Source organism: Coenobita brevimanus, chromosome 8, assembly GCF_032717465.1.
Source record: "Coenobita brevimanus isolate Jiangsu-jjx chromosome 8, ASM3271746v2, whole genome shotgun sequence".
In the NCBI taxonomy this organism is placed as follows: Eukaryota; Metazoa; Arthropoda; class Malacostraca; order Decapoda; family Coenobitidae; genus Coenobita; species Coenobita brevimanus.
Genome location: NC_136961.1, coordinates 47084483 through 47100413, shown reverse-complemented (window position 1 = coordinate 47100413; position 15931 = coordinate 47084483). Strand labels below are relative to the sequence as shown.

The 15931-nt window shown below is 43.5% G+C and overlaps 1 protein-coding gene across 1 annotated transcript; it reads right to left on the bottom strand.

The window, feature by feature from the left end:
* Window positions 1–677: 677 nt before the first annotated feature.
* On the bottom strand, window positions 678–5731 carry LOC145407932 (uncharacterized). The gene is made up of 2 exons (XM_080278770.1): window positions 5710–5731; window positions 678–1783 (listed from the first exon to the last, which is right to left on the bottom strand). Exons 1-2 carry the CDS (start codon window positions 5729–5731, stop codon window positions 678–680), a joined length of 1128 nt encoding a protein of 375 aa, XP_080134896.1.
* Window positions 5732–15931: the final 10200 nt, after the last annotated feature.

The following is a 15931-nucleotide window of genomic DNA, read 5'->3' as shown; positions in this document are numbered from 1 at the left end:
TATAAATAACAGAAAATGGTTACTAAAAAGAAAATGGAAGAAGAGCATTTTAAAGAGTACAATTACAAATAAACTTAAGCCTAAATTCCTTTCGTAACTAAGATTTATTTTTCGCAGGAAGAACATGAAAAAACATATACGATTATTTGTCTTTCCTGGTAAACGTAAATAGTATGTTTTTTGGGTAGGATGAACTAGATACATGGGAAGGTTATGCTATGTTCTCTCCTTGTTCCTCCTGCAAATCGTAACTAATATTCATTTTTGCAGGAGGAACTATGGAAAGAAATTGCGTTCTTATTTCCTTATTCGTCCTGGGAATCCAAATCTCACTTACAAGGGTGAATTTAGTCGTAAGTTTGTTTGTGAATCTCGGGTCCGCAGTGTAGGTGGCCCAGGAGAGACTGTAGCACTTCTACTTTAGCGACTTATTCTGCGTATTTCACTTTGATATACCTACTGTTTGTGTATTATTTCTGTCGTTTAATGTCGACATAATTTATAATAATATCATACAAGAGGATGTTAACGTGTAATGTGCAGAATAAATCGCTAAGGAGGAAGTGTTACGAAATCTCCAAAAGCCAGTTAAAGTACGAGCTCCATTCTAAGTTTTCTGCATCTTTCTGCATCCCTCTCTCTCAGGTTAGAAAAGTGCTTTGTAAATCTCTGCTGAGTTAGAAAGCCCCGTAGCCGTTAGTGGGGGGAGGGGGAGCGGAGTAAGACTGTGAAGGGGTTCCCACACCGTTGCCGTTACCGTTGGCGCCGTAACCGTTGGCTCCATTTCTGCCGTTGCCATTTCCATTACCGTTGACGCCGTACCCGTTGCCTCCGTTACGGCCGTTACCGTTTCCGTTGCCATTGGCACCATACCCGTTGCCTCCATTTCTGCCATTGCCGTTGCCATTACCATTGGCACCATACCCGTTGCCTCCATTTCTGCCATTGCCGTTGCCATTACCGTTGGCGCCATACCCGTTGCGAGCACCTTTGCCATTCCTGCCGTTGCCGTTGCTGCCATACCCGTTGAATCCATTAAGTCCGTTGAGTCCATTAACGGGGGCGGTGTAGCCATAGCCGCCGTTAGCGCCGGGTTCTACACCAATGAGTTCGTTGACGGAGTAGAACTGCTCTGCCTGAAGACAGTCAAAGTTGAACCACCAGTCACAGACGAGGTACTGCTGGTTGAAGATGGTGCCGTTGGGGCAGAGGAAGGAGTCCTTCTGGCGCCGCAGGGCGCGGTCCTGGCAGATGTGGAACACCTGGCATCCTGCCTCAGGTGCTGTGTCGGCGTAGTAGCCGGGCACGGCCTGGGCGTCGCAGTCGAAGCCGGTGTCGGGCACGGAGGCCAGCACGGGGTAGTCCACGCCGGGCACGCCGCCCCCGGGGATGTTTTCACCAAGCTCCTCCAGGGGGTCCACCCCGTACCCGCCGTTGGGCACGCCGTAGGTCGGGCTGGGTAACCCGTTGCCATTGCCGTTGAAACCGTTGCCATTGTAGCCGTTACCGTTGCCGTTCAAGCCGTTGCCATTGATCCCGTTTCTTCCTGGTGCACCATACCTGCTGCTGGGGGCACCATTGAACCCGTTGCCATTACCATTGAACCCGTTGCCATTACCATTGAACCCGTTTCTACCTGGTGCACTGTAACCGTTGCTGGGGACACCGTTGCCTCCATTAAATCCATTTCCATTGAACCCGTTGGCGCCACCGTTGAAACCGTTGGTGGGAGCGCCGTAGGAGTTGGAGACCGGCTTCTCGGCAACAGCCGCTCCCAGGACGGCTGAGGACAGACATAGAAGGACGGAAGTGATATCTGTGGTTTCTGTTCTTGTGGAATTAGGAGACTGCCTAACACCTCTTTCTTTGTTATTTATCTTTTTTACTACACTGGCATGGTGCTGGAGAGGGAAGCCTTCACGTGGTGGCAGCGATATAATTGGGTGCCTCCACTACCGGGTTATACAAACGTCCCTCTGTTCCCTCCCTATCCTTCAAAGGGAGGATAGTGGACCGTAGGAGGAGGACAGCATCATCCCGCGGTCCACTGGGTTCGCATTTCATATGACCCTGGGGCTATAACAACGACATTACACTGGTATATATCTACCTATGCATGAATTTCATCCTTTATATATCGACACAGCTTATAATATCACAGGCGAGAATATTAATGCACTAAATGTGGAAATAAACTGGCCAGGAGAAGCTAGATACGAGTCAGTCGGGATAAACTTCACTGATCGAGATATGTTTGTGACTCGATTTGCTCTTTGACCATATGTGTGGCCTGTGCAAATGAGTATGAAAAAAATACGTATAGAAATTAATAAATGATAAGGCCAAATAGTGAGGTAGCGAGCTGGGGATGAAGTGAGAGTGTACGATAGGAGGGTGACGGTAGAAATGTTGTTGCCCTCCACTTGGCTAGCTAAAACTGTGACTTGGGCTATTTTTATTTTTTGACGGGCTATTTTTTGTGGCGGGCTACTTTCTGCGACTTGGGCTATTTTTTGTGACGGTCTACTTTCTGTGACTTGGGCTGCTTTTTTTTTTTTTTTTTACTTGGGCTACTCTTGGGCTACATCCATGAATCGACCTACTTTTGAACTATATCTGTGACTCGTACACCCCTATACCCTGTTCATCTTAGGCGTAAAATTGCCATCTCTCCATCTTGAAAGTTGAACTATAAGAAGAGATTAACACTAGGATATAGAGCTAGTTACGATGAAGAGATTTAGAGAGGTTGTGGGGCTGCAGTATTACTGACGGAAAATAAGCTGCAAAAGGACGAAATTCTCCGCCAGTTTAAAGTGAGTGGACTATAGTTTTCTTGATGACTTGGGCAATGTGTTTGTGACTGTTTTTTCGATGCATCTCTAAATATACCCTTTTCATCTTAACCTGTCCCGGATTTCCGCCCTTTTTCTGTTTAATTCACGTATCCCATTGGCGGGAAAAAGACAGTGCTATGGCTCCACATCCCTTTTTCAGAGCACTTCTTCGTGACTATTACCATATTCCAGAATTAACTGATTCCCACAACTAAGCATTCAAGAGCGAGAGATGGTAATTTTAGGCCAAGCCAGAGTAAAAAGAGTATGAAGAGTTTTGATGTTATCGGATACCGTGATATCTCTCTCTACTTTTATCTGTTATTGACCTACAGCTGAGGCTCTGATACAAGTGTGTTTTAAAGTTAATGAAGAATAATTACAGGAATTTGGGTAGAGGTGGACTGGGGAAATCACCATCATCATCATCATCACCATAATCGTTCTGTTCCATTTACCACCAAAGGGTATGTTTATGATACTGAATTATAGCGACAGTTCAGATTATAGGGGATTATGAGCAAGTCAGTGAGATATATTATATAGTGGTTTTCAGAAATTTGTGTATTGTTGATTAGTGAGGTATATGGTAACAGCGATCATCTGTAATTATAGTGGTGGTGTTGGTAACTGTGGATTATTTACAAGATATACTCGTTTTATTCTAACTTGGCCTAAAATCGCCATCTCTCCATCTTCAATATGGGGTTATAATTATAGATCAACAGTAAAGTATGATGCTAGTCATGAAGAAGTGCTGTGGAAAGGGGGTAGAATCATATAAGTATCTTGCACTGTCACTGAGCTACGTGGAATGTTTCAAAGAACAAAAAGCTGGGCCAAGTTAAAGTGAAAGAACTATAGTTAAATATATATATACATGTAGAGACGACTTTGACTTATAAACAGTTATCTACAAGCCAGTTAGGTATACTTTCATGATGCTAGTCTTTAATTACTGAATATACGGTTAGATACCTAATTACAGTAAAGGAATAATTATAGATTAACATGCCACTGAGGTACGTAATTATAATGATTTTGTATATATAGAGGATTATATATTAGTACTCTGGTGTGGAAAGAAACGAATTTTCAGAGTCAGAGGGGTGGAAGTGGAATAACTGAGAAACGTGTGTGGAGTGTGCAGAGTGGATGGGATATGAAATAATGTGATTCGTGAAGGATGTAAAATAAGGAAGTTCGTGGGTGACTGGGCTGGAGGAGTGTGCTTAGATGGTATGGTCATATGGAGAGAATGGATGAAAATAAAATGATGAAAAGGGTATGTGTGAGTGAGTTTGAAGATGGGAGGAGACGTGATAGGCAGAGAGAGAGAGAGAGAGATGGTAAATGAGTGTGTGAGAAAGTGAGGTATGGAAGGTGACACGGCAATGGAACTGACAAGGGATTGGGCTTGCTGGATCAATTTTGTTCGGGGGAATGCAGTCTTGAGCTTGCTATCCCTTTTCTGGCTCTGGTAAATAATTCTGAACCTCCTTGTGGGCAGGTGTACCAGGATTCCGGGGGCTTGAATGGTGAATGAATGAATGTGTGGCCCTTTCCGTTAGGCATGCTGTTGATTAGTTCTCCCACAAGTATATTCTTTCCTTTTTCATGTTTTCTTTACCTCTCCCCAATTGTAGGTGGGAAAAAGAAGCGAGATGATGATGGTGATGACTGGTACATTAAAGTGTTATACTGTGAATGATTCGCCTCTAATATGGTGCTAAGAATTTCAGAGGGGTGAGTAATGCGTTAATGGATGCGTGGCCCATTTCCTGAGGCACATTGCTTAGAGTTATGACTTTTTTCCTGCTTCTGTTTCTCCATCTTTCCTACCGCTTTTACGTCATAGTGAGAAGTAAGATTAAGATGATGATATGTGAAGGTGTTTGGGACGTAGGAGGACTACTGGGCCATAGGGAACGGGTTATCTAGTATATTTTCAGATTACGAATCATTATAATAGTGACGTTAATAATAGTGATAGCCAAAGAAAGTAATGATGATGATGAAAATTATGATGCTACTAATAAACATTGAAATCTTGGCGAGGCTTAGGATGATGATGGCGGTGCTGGTGGTGGTTTCATCTGAGGGAACTGGCGTACTCTCAACTTGAAATTTATGAGCTTTAGTTTTGAGGCAGGAATGAGTCTCCTTGGTTACCAGCCAAATCAAACCTCCAACCTGACTACGTTGTCCGTGGTAGAAGGGGTCAACGATATTTACCAGATAAAAATAAAAATACTGTAGTTCATAATTGACACCACAGGAAGATTAAAATTGAGATAAGATTATGGTAAGATGCATGATAAGAACGGTGAGTCTCCTTGGTTACTAGTCATATCAAGCCTTCTATTTGACTACATCATTCGTGGTGAAAGGGGTCAGTGATTATTGCCAGATGGAAAGAAGCACACTATAGATGATAAATGATTAAGATTGAGATAAGATGCATGATAAAAACGATGAGTATTAAAACTGAGATGTGAGAAAAAGAATAATGTGTTTTAGAATATAGAGAGAGTAATATGATAGAGACGAATGGCAGAGTTGGGGAGAAGGCAAGGAAAATGGTCATGAAGTTGGGTTGTGTGGCGGGGGAGGGTGCAGACTGACGAGCATGGAGGGGAAAGAAGGGGGAGAGAGAGAGAGAGAGAGAGAGAGAGAGAGAATATTTGATTATAGTGAGTACAAAAGACAAGTTATTGTTTGATTATAGGAAGATATTGGATAAAAATGAATGGACAAGAATAACAGATGAAATTGTAAAAGCGGTGAACATAATTGGGGCTGCCAAAGAGAGTATGTGAAAAAGGTCCTGTGTGTGTGTGTGTGTGTGTGTGTGTGTGTGTGTGTGTTTTACCGATAAGGAGAAGGAGCCTCATGACTGTAGGTGGACGGGAGGGAGAGAAGTAGAAGAGTGTACTAAGACGCTGGAGGTGATGATGGTGAGGATGGTCACCCGCCTCCCTTATATACTCACACCGCCTCCTTACGCCCCTCCCACACACTCCTCCAGCTCCTCCTCCTCCTACTCATCTTCTTTCTCCCCCCTCCCCCGCGGCGAGAGGAGTGGAGTGGTGGAGGTGAGACTCGTGTATTACCCTGCTCCACTTACATCGTCAAGGAACTTAACTCCTTTCTAGTTGTTCATGTGTAATGGGCCATTGGATTATTCTTGGTTTCACACATTCCTTCTCTCTCTCTCTCTCTCTCTCTCTCTCTCTCTCTCTCTCTCTCTCTCTGTATATATATATATATATACAGTATATATATATATGTGTGTGTGTGTGTGTGTGTGTGTGTGTGTGTCATTTCTCAGCAAAGAAAGTTAATATTATTCCAAATAATAATGTCGCACAGTGTTCACTTGAAGTTGGGTCAGTAGTGCATGTCTGCCAACTTTTCCATGTTCATTCCCACTCGTTGGCCAGCATTGGAGACGGTGCGGTGGTGTGTCCCTTGATGAGGCTCCAGCGATGACATATATTAACTCATACACACACACACACACACACACACACACACACACACACACACACACACACACACACACACACACACACACACAAGCCAACATTCACTTCATACCATACACTTTATTAGCATTTCACATCTATACCAGTCTGTGTAGCACTGGGTGGGGGCGGGTCATTTCCCCAGGGACGGGACATGATAGTCGGTGGCCCTAAGAATCCTTAACCCTTCAGTACCTACAAAACACAGCTTGAACGTGTACAGTACGATTTTTCGCGTGTCTCAGGCGTGTACAAGCCGACCGCTACAGTACACCCACACAGTACACACTCGATCACACCTGCCAGGACCATGTGTCATTGAGTACACCTCTGGGCTACACCTGGATGATATATAGTCCTCTCCTCAGCATTCCCACGACACCGATTTAGTCTGAGGAACAAAGGGGACGTGTGCAGGGTAGAGAGGTAATGTTTTCGTATTCTCGTCGGGCAAGGAAGCTCCCTAACACATCTTCCTAAGCGATTTATTTTGCTCATAACACCTTACCATCCTTCGTGATACATAAATCATTCTAATATCCCCATACTCTGCATAGATACCGTACAAAGGGATATTAACTAGCCATATCCAAAAATGAATCGCTGAGGAAGAGGTGCTAGGGAGCTTTCATCTGACGGAACTGGTCTACTTTTGCAAATCAAGTCGCGGTGACGTAAAATTTGATATGGGATGGGTATGAGCCTCCTTGGTTACTAGACAGATCATCCCTCCAGTGAATCCGCCCAGTTATATTGGTGCCACCGCATGAAGGCGTCCCTCTCCACCACTAGGCCAATGGAAGATACAGGAGACAGAGGTATGGTAACTATGGTGGATTAAGGGGGGGGGGGCGTTAGGTATGGTAGCGATGGGGGAGGGAGATGGTAGAGGCTCCTGAGACAACGATAATGGGGGTCTATCACAATGGGAGAATGGGAGGTGCATGTGCTGGGCGAGAGGTATGGTAATTTATGGTAGGGGATGGGGTAGGGGGATTAAGTATGGGAGGGGAATGGTGGAGCCTTCAAATCCGACGAGGAAATGGGTCTATAGCAGTGCACAATGGGAGAATGGGGGATGCAGAAGTTACGAGAAAGTAATGGTAATGTATGGTAGGGTGGGGTAAAGGGGAACTGGATATGGAGGCAGTAGACGGCAGAAGGAAGGGAAAAGGTGAAGTTTTTAGATCCAGCAAAGAAAGGTCTATAACAGGGAACAATGGAGAATGGGAACTGCAGGTACAAATGGAGAGGTATGGTAGTGAACGATGGTGATGATAGAAGGGAAGAGGAGTGGTTGATCTCTAATCGGCCGAGAATACTTCATAGCACAATGGTAGAATGGGAGTTGAAGGTGTTGTGAGGGTGGGGTCTTAATGTATGATAGGGGTATGGGAAGAAGGAGGGGGATGGCCAGATGTTAATGCAGGTGGAGACAGGTGTGTGTTTTGATGAGGGGGGTTGTTGTTATGGTCCCAGGCTCATCTGGACGTAAACCCTGTGAACTGCAGGCTGAAGTTGCCATTCTGCACAGTCTACCTTTCTCTTACGATATACAGGGAGGGAAATTATGTACGTTTATACGTTTAATTCTGTCTAAGTGGACAGTGGAGCAGTCCAGTTCAGCACGGGAAGGCGTCCCTCTCCAACACCTAGGTGGTGGCGGTGGAGGAGGAGGGTGGTTGGTAACTGTAAACACCACAGCGTACATAATGCACGTGATGGCTGTTATTTATTTATTTATTTATTTCTGAGGGAGGGAGGAGGATGGACGGTGATTGCAAAGCGCGTTTGTTCCACCCTACGAAAGATCTGTTACTCTTTTCAGCATAGTTAATGACCAAGTGTAGTCAGACTCAAGGGTTTGACTAGTAACTAGGATATACCCGTATATAAATACATATCTTATATATATATATATATATATATATATATATATATATATATATATATATATATATATATACCGCTTTGGATATTTTATTTCCTTGTTCCCTGTCCGTATCAACATTCTCTCTCTCTCTCTCGATAAATAGATAGATAAGACATATATTTTACTTGTAAAAATGCTGAATAATGCCAACCACGTGTTCCCAGCGAATCACAAAAGGCAAAGAAAAGCTAGGTAAGGAGAGCCAGGGTCCCCCCCCCCCTCCATCAGCAGCACTGTGACGCAACCCACACCAGCAGCCTTACCTAGCATCAAAGAGAAGGGCCAGGCTGTAGGCTGCCTGCACCATCCCTCCTGCGCGATTCATGTACAGAAATAGATTGAACGAGCTTTGTTATGCATTTCACCACCATGTACGGACACGCATGAAAAATTGGGCTTTAATTATGCACGTACACACACACACACACACACACACACACACACACACACACACACACACACACACACACACACACACACACACACTACAACAACAAGTAACCTACACCGTATGACAATAATAGTACTTTCTGTCACACTCAGTCTCTTTATCCAAACCTCTCTCTCTCTCTCTCTCTCTCTCTCTCTCTCTCTCTCTCTCTCTGACCTGATAAGCCATACCAGAAGGGGGGGGGGCTATTTTCCCCTTCCACCCCTTAAGGGAACTCGCGCTGGCCAGATCATCAGTGAAGGATTGACTTTAAATGCATCCCGGAGGTCTGCTGTTGACCATTTTGCCTTTGACGTCACACTGATTCTTACTTTATATATACGTCACACTGATTCTTACTTATTATATACGTCACACTGATTCTTACTTATTATATACGTCACACTGATTCTTACCTATTATATACGTCACACTGATTCTTACTTTTTATATACGTCATACTGATTCTTACTTTATATATACGTCACACTGATCCTTACTTTATATATACGTCACACTGATTCTTACTTATTATATACGTCACACTGATTCTTACTTATTATATACGTCACACTGATTCTTACTTTTTATATACGTCATACTGATTCTTACTTTATATATACGTCATACTGATCCTTACTTTATATATACGTCACACTGATTCTTACTTATTATATACGTCACACTGATTCTTACTTATTATATACGTCACACTGATTCTTACTTTTTATATACGTCACAGTAATGCTTTTTATGTATTGATAACACCTCATCTTCGTGGCAGGTGATTCCTACCTTCGCCCAATCGGTGTAGTGCTGCCTACTTCATCCCTCGCCTTTATCATTCATTTTCGGTGTCTGCCCTTTTCTCTTCGTATTTGTTTTATCTTTCCTGTCGTATTTCTTCTATCTTTCCTGTCAACTTTTCTTACTCTTCATTCCTTTTCATGTGCCTTTAGATTGAGTGACAAGCCAAATGGTTTCCTGTAAGCCAGGAAACCATTTAGAAAGCTGGGTGGTAACCATGTAACCAACACATACATGTTCCCTACGTTTCAGAAAGTGGGTTGCCGGAGGGTTAGTGCCCCACCCTGTAAAACAACTAACTTGAACTCAAAGGGCCACCCGTTACCGGATCATGGCGTCTGGCAATTGTTAGATTGATGGATGGACAACACCTCACACCATCATTACTCAGAGAAAACGGTCTTGAAGATGTTGTCACGTCACATCATTCTTAGGCGGGGGAAAATGGCCATGACGATGATGATGGTGATGATAACGATGATGATGATGATGATGGTGACTTTATTAACCCATTGGCTCCCAGATTTCCTGTGCGAGGGATTTTGCTGGAGGGATGCTAGGCGTACCACCCTCCGCCCGTCGGCTCATAGTCGCGAAGCTCATAGGTCCCTACCCCGGGATTTCCTGCATTATTAAATTTTGAAAATGCCCAGTTCCGTCCTATATTGAGGACACTGGGCGCTAAAGGGTTAATGGTTTTGGCCCTGAGAAAGACTGCGGCCTCACATCCCCTTGCTTCCGTCTCCATCCCTGGCTTATATTCTATACTCTTTTTACCCTAACTTGGCCCAGAGTTTCGTCCTTTTGCGGCTTATTTCCCATAGCTCAGTGGCAGAGACAACAATGCTACGGCTCTGCATACATCCTATAGCACTTCTTCGTGACTAGGATCATATTGTAGTGTTAATCTATCATTGCAGCTTAGTATTCAAGATGGAGAGATGGCAGTTTTAGGCCAAGTTAGCGTAAAACGACTATAGCAGAGACGTTGCAAAATCTCCAAGGCCCGTATGCTCATCGGTTAAGGAAGTTCCCTAACACCTTTCCCAGCAGCGATTTGTTTTGCGTGTTACACCTTACTTTTAGACGATTTTCCTGGCGATACTGCCCAGGAAGCGAACTATACTCCTTTTACTCTAGCTTGGCCCAAAACGGTCACATTCCATCTTGAATTTTGAGTCGTAACAATAAAATCAACAGTAGGAAGATGATTCTAGTCACGAAGAAGTGCTATTGAAGGGAAGTAGAGCCGTAGTACCCTCATATGCAGCCATCGAGTCCCAGAATAAGTTGCGAAAGAACAGAGAGAGAGAGAGAGAGAGAGAGAGAGAGAGAGAGAGAGAGAACATTCATCATCCCCTCTTTATTGGACGTTAAAAAAAAAAAAAAAAAAAAGTGTCTAGAAAACAAAAATTTCATATAACTACGTCACTAGACTGATATTTTTGACTTTGACTTTCCAAACTCGAAATTCTTACATTCAGTGGGGGACAAAAGTTGGACTATACTCCTTTCACTCTAACCTGGCCTAGAACTGATCTCTCTCCTAATTGAATACCGAGTTGTACAAGCGATTAATACTGGAAAATGGCGCTAGTCACGAAGAAGTGTTATGGAAAGGATGTAGAGCCATAGTGTTGTCTTTTTTCTGTCGCTCAGCTAAGGAAACTAAGCTGCAAAAGGACGAAAATTTAGACCAACTTAAGATGAAAAGACTATAGTATGCCCCTGCGTCTGCATCACACCTGGAGCATGTTCGTCACTTTCCTTCCTGACGCGTTATATCAAAGAGAATCGTATATGTAAAAAAAAAAAATAATAAACCCAGCAGAGGAAAGTGAGAAGTAGAAGAGGTGAAATATTAGGCGAACTTTTGTATCTATGGCCGGAGAAACATACCAAGCCTCTCACAGCGTAGGAATATTAGCCAGCAGAGGAAAGTGAGAAGTAGAGGAGGTGAAATATTAGGCGAACTTTTGTATCCGTGGACAGAGAAGCATATCAAGCCTCTCTCAGCGTAGGAATATTAGCCAGCAGACGCAAGTGAGAAGTAGAAGAGGTGAAATATTAGGCGATCTTTTATCTCCCCCCCCCCCCCGCCCTTTTTAACGGCTGCTGGATCCGCCCCCCTTATCAGTCCAATTCTCTTCCCTTTTATCTCTGTAATCTCATAATCTAGTCACGTATTTCTTTTAGTTACTTTTTGCTAACATTAGATTCTTCTGGGGAGGTATGTCTAGTATTGAAGGGGTTAGTTGATTAGTTAAGGATATATTATAACTCGTCAATTCCCCCCTCCCCCTGTCGTAGAAAAATGTCTCCTAATTTGAAATTGTGTGGAAAAAGGGTTAGACTGTGATAATGATAATAATAATGATGATGATGATGATGACAACAGTAATAATCATCATCATCAACTAATCCTGTGTTTTCCCCAATAGGAGCATAGGATAATGATAATAATAGTAAATACTAATAATAATAATAATAACAGTGATAGTAATAGTAGTAGTAGTGATGATGGTAGTAGAAGTAGTAGTTGTAGCAGTAGTAGTAGTAGTAGTAATAAAAATAATAATAATAATAGTAGTAGTAGTAGCAGAAATAATAATAATAATAATAATAATAATAATAATAATGCCCCATCAACAGCTCCAGGGCGCCCCAATCTGCCCTAATCACCCTCCTCTTCATCTCTTTCTTCCCTTGACCAGAATGACCGCTTTCACAGGCCTTCCCCTTCACCCCCCCCACCACCACCATCACCACCCCCTCCACCACCATCACCACCCCCTCCACCACCATCACCAACCCCTCCACCACCATCACCAACCCCTCCACCACCATCACCTACCAGCCCCTTTACTCCTCCGCCTGTAATCAAGGTGTAATCAAAACAAATCACTTAGGAAAAGGTGTTAGGGAGCTTCCTTAACCGAGGGGAGTGAGTGGACGGTGCAATGAAAGTAAAAGCCGCGTTACCGGTGACATGGAAGGCCTCGTATTATCGTAACGCCTCTTCCTTGGCGATTTATTCTGCACCGTTACACCTCGGAAAAATGAAATATGCGTCATCGGGCTGAAAGGGCTTACCAACAACGATACGGGAAGAGGAAGAAGAAGAAGAAGGAGGAGGAGGAGGAGGCGGAGGAAAAAGAAAAACAAAAACAAGAAGAATGAGGAGGAGACATAGAAAGAAAGAAAGAAAAACTAGCTCACTCCCACAGCTCCAATAATAAGATGTGAGATGAAACAGGAATGAGTCTCCTTGGTTACTAGCCAAATTTACCCTCCAAGCTGAGTACACCTGGCCATGCTGAAAGGCGTTAACGGATCTTTTTCAAATGAGAGAGAGAGAGAGAGAGAAAAAAAAAAATACACTACAGCAATGGTGGTGGTGGTGGTAGTGGCGTGGTAGGAGTGATGGTGGTCGTAGTAGTGATTGTGGTGGTAGTAAAAGTGGTAGTGGTGGTAGGAGTGGTGGTAATGGTAGTGGTAGGGATGGTGGTAGTAGTAGGAGTGGTAGTGGTGGTAGTGATGATAGTAGCAGTGGTGGTAATCGGGGTGGTAGTGGTAGTGGAATGTACAGTATTAGTGATGATAGTAGTGGTAGTGTTGGTTGTGGTAGTAGTGATGGTACTGGTAGTGGTAATAGTGATGGTGGTGGTGGTGGTGATAGTGGTGATGATGGTAGTGGTGCTGGTAGTGGTGGTGGTAGTGATAGTGGTGGTGATAGTTGTGATGGTGGTGGTGATAATGGTAGTGGTGGTGGTGATAGTGGTAGTGGGGGTGGTGATAGTGGTGGTGGTGGTGATAGTGGTAGTGGGGGTGGTAGTGGTGGTGATGGGGGGGCGGGTCACGAAGATGGAAAGGAGAGGGTCAGTGAGAGAGAGAGAGAAGAGGATGGGCAGCCCGTCCTTGCTCTAATTCCTCTTCTCTCTCTCTCTCTCTCTCTCTCTCTCTCTCTCTCTCTCTCTCTCTCTCTCTCTCTCTCTCTCTCTCTCTCTCTCTCTCTCTCTCTCTCTCTCTCCAGACACTAATATTTTAAAGAATAAGCATAGGTTCACATCTATAAACTTCGCGACTATGAGCCAGTAGGCGGAGGAAGGTACGCTAAATACCCCTCCAGCAAAATCCCCCTACACAAGAACCCTGGTCACAAATGGGTTAATAATCAAATCAATAAGAAATAAATAATAACGCACCCAGACCTATTTTATCTCATCATTTACCCTTTCCCGCCACTCCAAATAATCGTGCCTCATCCACGTCTCATATATCATCCATTTACCTTGATAAAATAATGAAGATGTGTATTTCCACCTCTCATGTTCCCCCCTTTCCCTTCACCCATCTCTCTGTCTTTATAAATACCCGCCCTAATTTCGCTAGGTTAAATCTCTAAGGCCGTTTTGTTGAGTAGCTAAGCGTGCGCACTCTTACTTTCCTTACCCACACGCCTTTCGTTAGTCATCCTGGTCATCGCCGCCATTACAGCGTTCCCTTGTTGTGGTTCGGCCGTGAGTAGATTTTAAAACCGCGAGATGGTGTGCATATTTTTTCACTAGTTCTTTCACTTTAACTTGGCCCAGATTTTCGTGGCGGGCTAGTAATTTTCAACAGATTTTTTGGGGGGCTTCACATGTGTATACCTCGGCACTACAGACTTAACATTAAACCAAAACGCTCAAGTCTGCAGGCCATCCGATATTTTCCAGTTCGATTCCACCTAATAATTGATGTTTAATGAGGCTTGTATGTTTAGTGATGGAGTTGGGTGTTTAAATAAAAAGGCTTCAATTTCTGCCAATCTGAGCTTTCATGTCGAACTGTGGCTAATAATCTGGCCATTTTACATCTTTTTTTCCAGTATGCTCACCCTTGTCAGGAATCCTACACGCCTGCGGTAGGATTCAGATTGAAATATACCGCCCTTCCTTTATTCTTTTGGAAATGATAAAATATTCAAAATTTAAGTACTATTATGATTTACTTTGGAATCACTTAGGATGAAATTTAGAAATATCGGATCACACACGGGCGGAATTGTTTGAATTTTCAACAAAACCACTCCAGGTTTTTCTTTTGTTTTTATTTTCAGCTTCAGCCTTTTAAGCCCAACGTTCTTTTCTTTCATATTTAAAGTCACTCATCTTCCATAACATAATATCTGTTTCACACACACACACACACACACACACACACACACACACACACACACACACACACACACACACACACACACACACACACACACACACACACACACACACACACACATTTGCATTCCACCAAAAAAACTTGATCTTAAAATATTCAGATTCCAACATACGATATGCTCAAATTATAAACATTTACTCAGCCTGGCAAACACGAGCACACATGGCTCTTCTTCCCTCTGTCGTGTCAGTATTTCGTTCAGAACCGCCCTCAAATCAAGACTGTCAAGTGTCCTAGAATGAACACTGAGACAGATTGTGTGGTTTAGCCGGTTGTGGGTCACTGTGCACCTCAAGTAAGCCTCTCAATCTGTACATAGAGCTATGATAACAAAATAGATAGTTAATTATAAACACGGTAGAGAGGAAATACACTCACAGGGCAGAAGGCAGCCGTGAGCTATCGACAACGCTTGACGAATGACAAGAACAGCTTTGCCACACACCGTAAACACTGAGGAACATCATCGTCTCAGATAGTTGCGCTAACAAGACTGATGATATTATTTGACATTTATAGTATCATATTTTACTTACAGACTTGATCAGTTTCATGAGTTGTTATTAGACTCTTAATCTGAGTTGAAGTTTCGACAAATTAAAATACGGAAAACATTTGTGGGGGGGACTATAGCACTTCTAACCCCCCCCCTCCTCCTAAATTATGGCCCTATGTCCATTTGCAGCTTATTTCACGTAGCTCAGTGGCAGAAGAAGAAATGTTACACAGTTCTTTCACCTTATCTTGGCCCAGCTTTTCGTCCTTTTGCAGCTTATTTTACGTAGTTCAGTGGCAGAAAAAGACAATGCTACGGCTCTACATCATCATCATCATCATCATCATCTTCTTCTTCTTCTTCTTCTTCTCCTCCTCCTCCTCCTCCTCCTCTCCTCTCTCTCTCTCTCTCTCTCTCTCTCTCTCTCTCTCTCTCTCTCTCTCTCTCTCTCGGCATGCATCTATGTCTCCACATGTTATATTATACTTTTTCACCTCCCGTCTCATGACTAAAATAGGTCACTGTATAATATGTTTTCATCCGACGGAACCGGGCCAATCTCACCCCTGCATACTAACAAGCGGCCCCATGCACAGCGACGAGACCTAGTTAACGATGCCCAACCCTAACTACTCCCGGCTGTTATGGTTGGCACGTGATTAGACTTGGCATCGTAGTTAA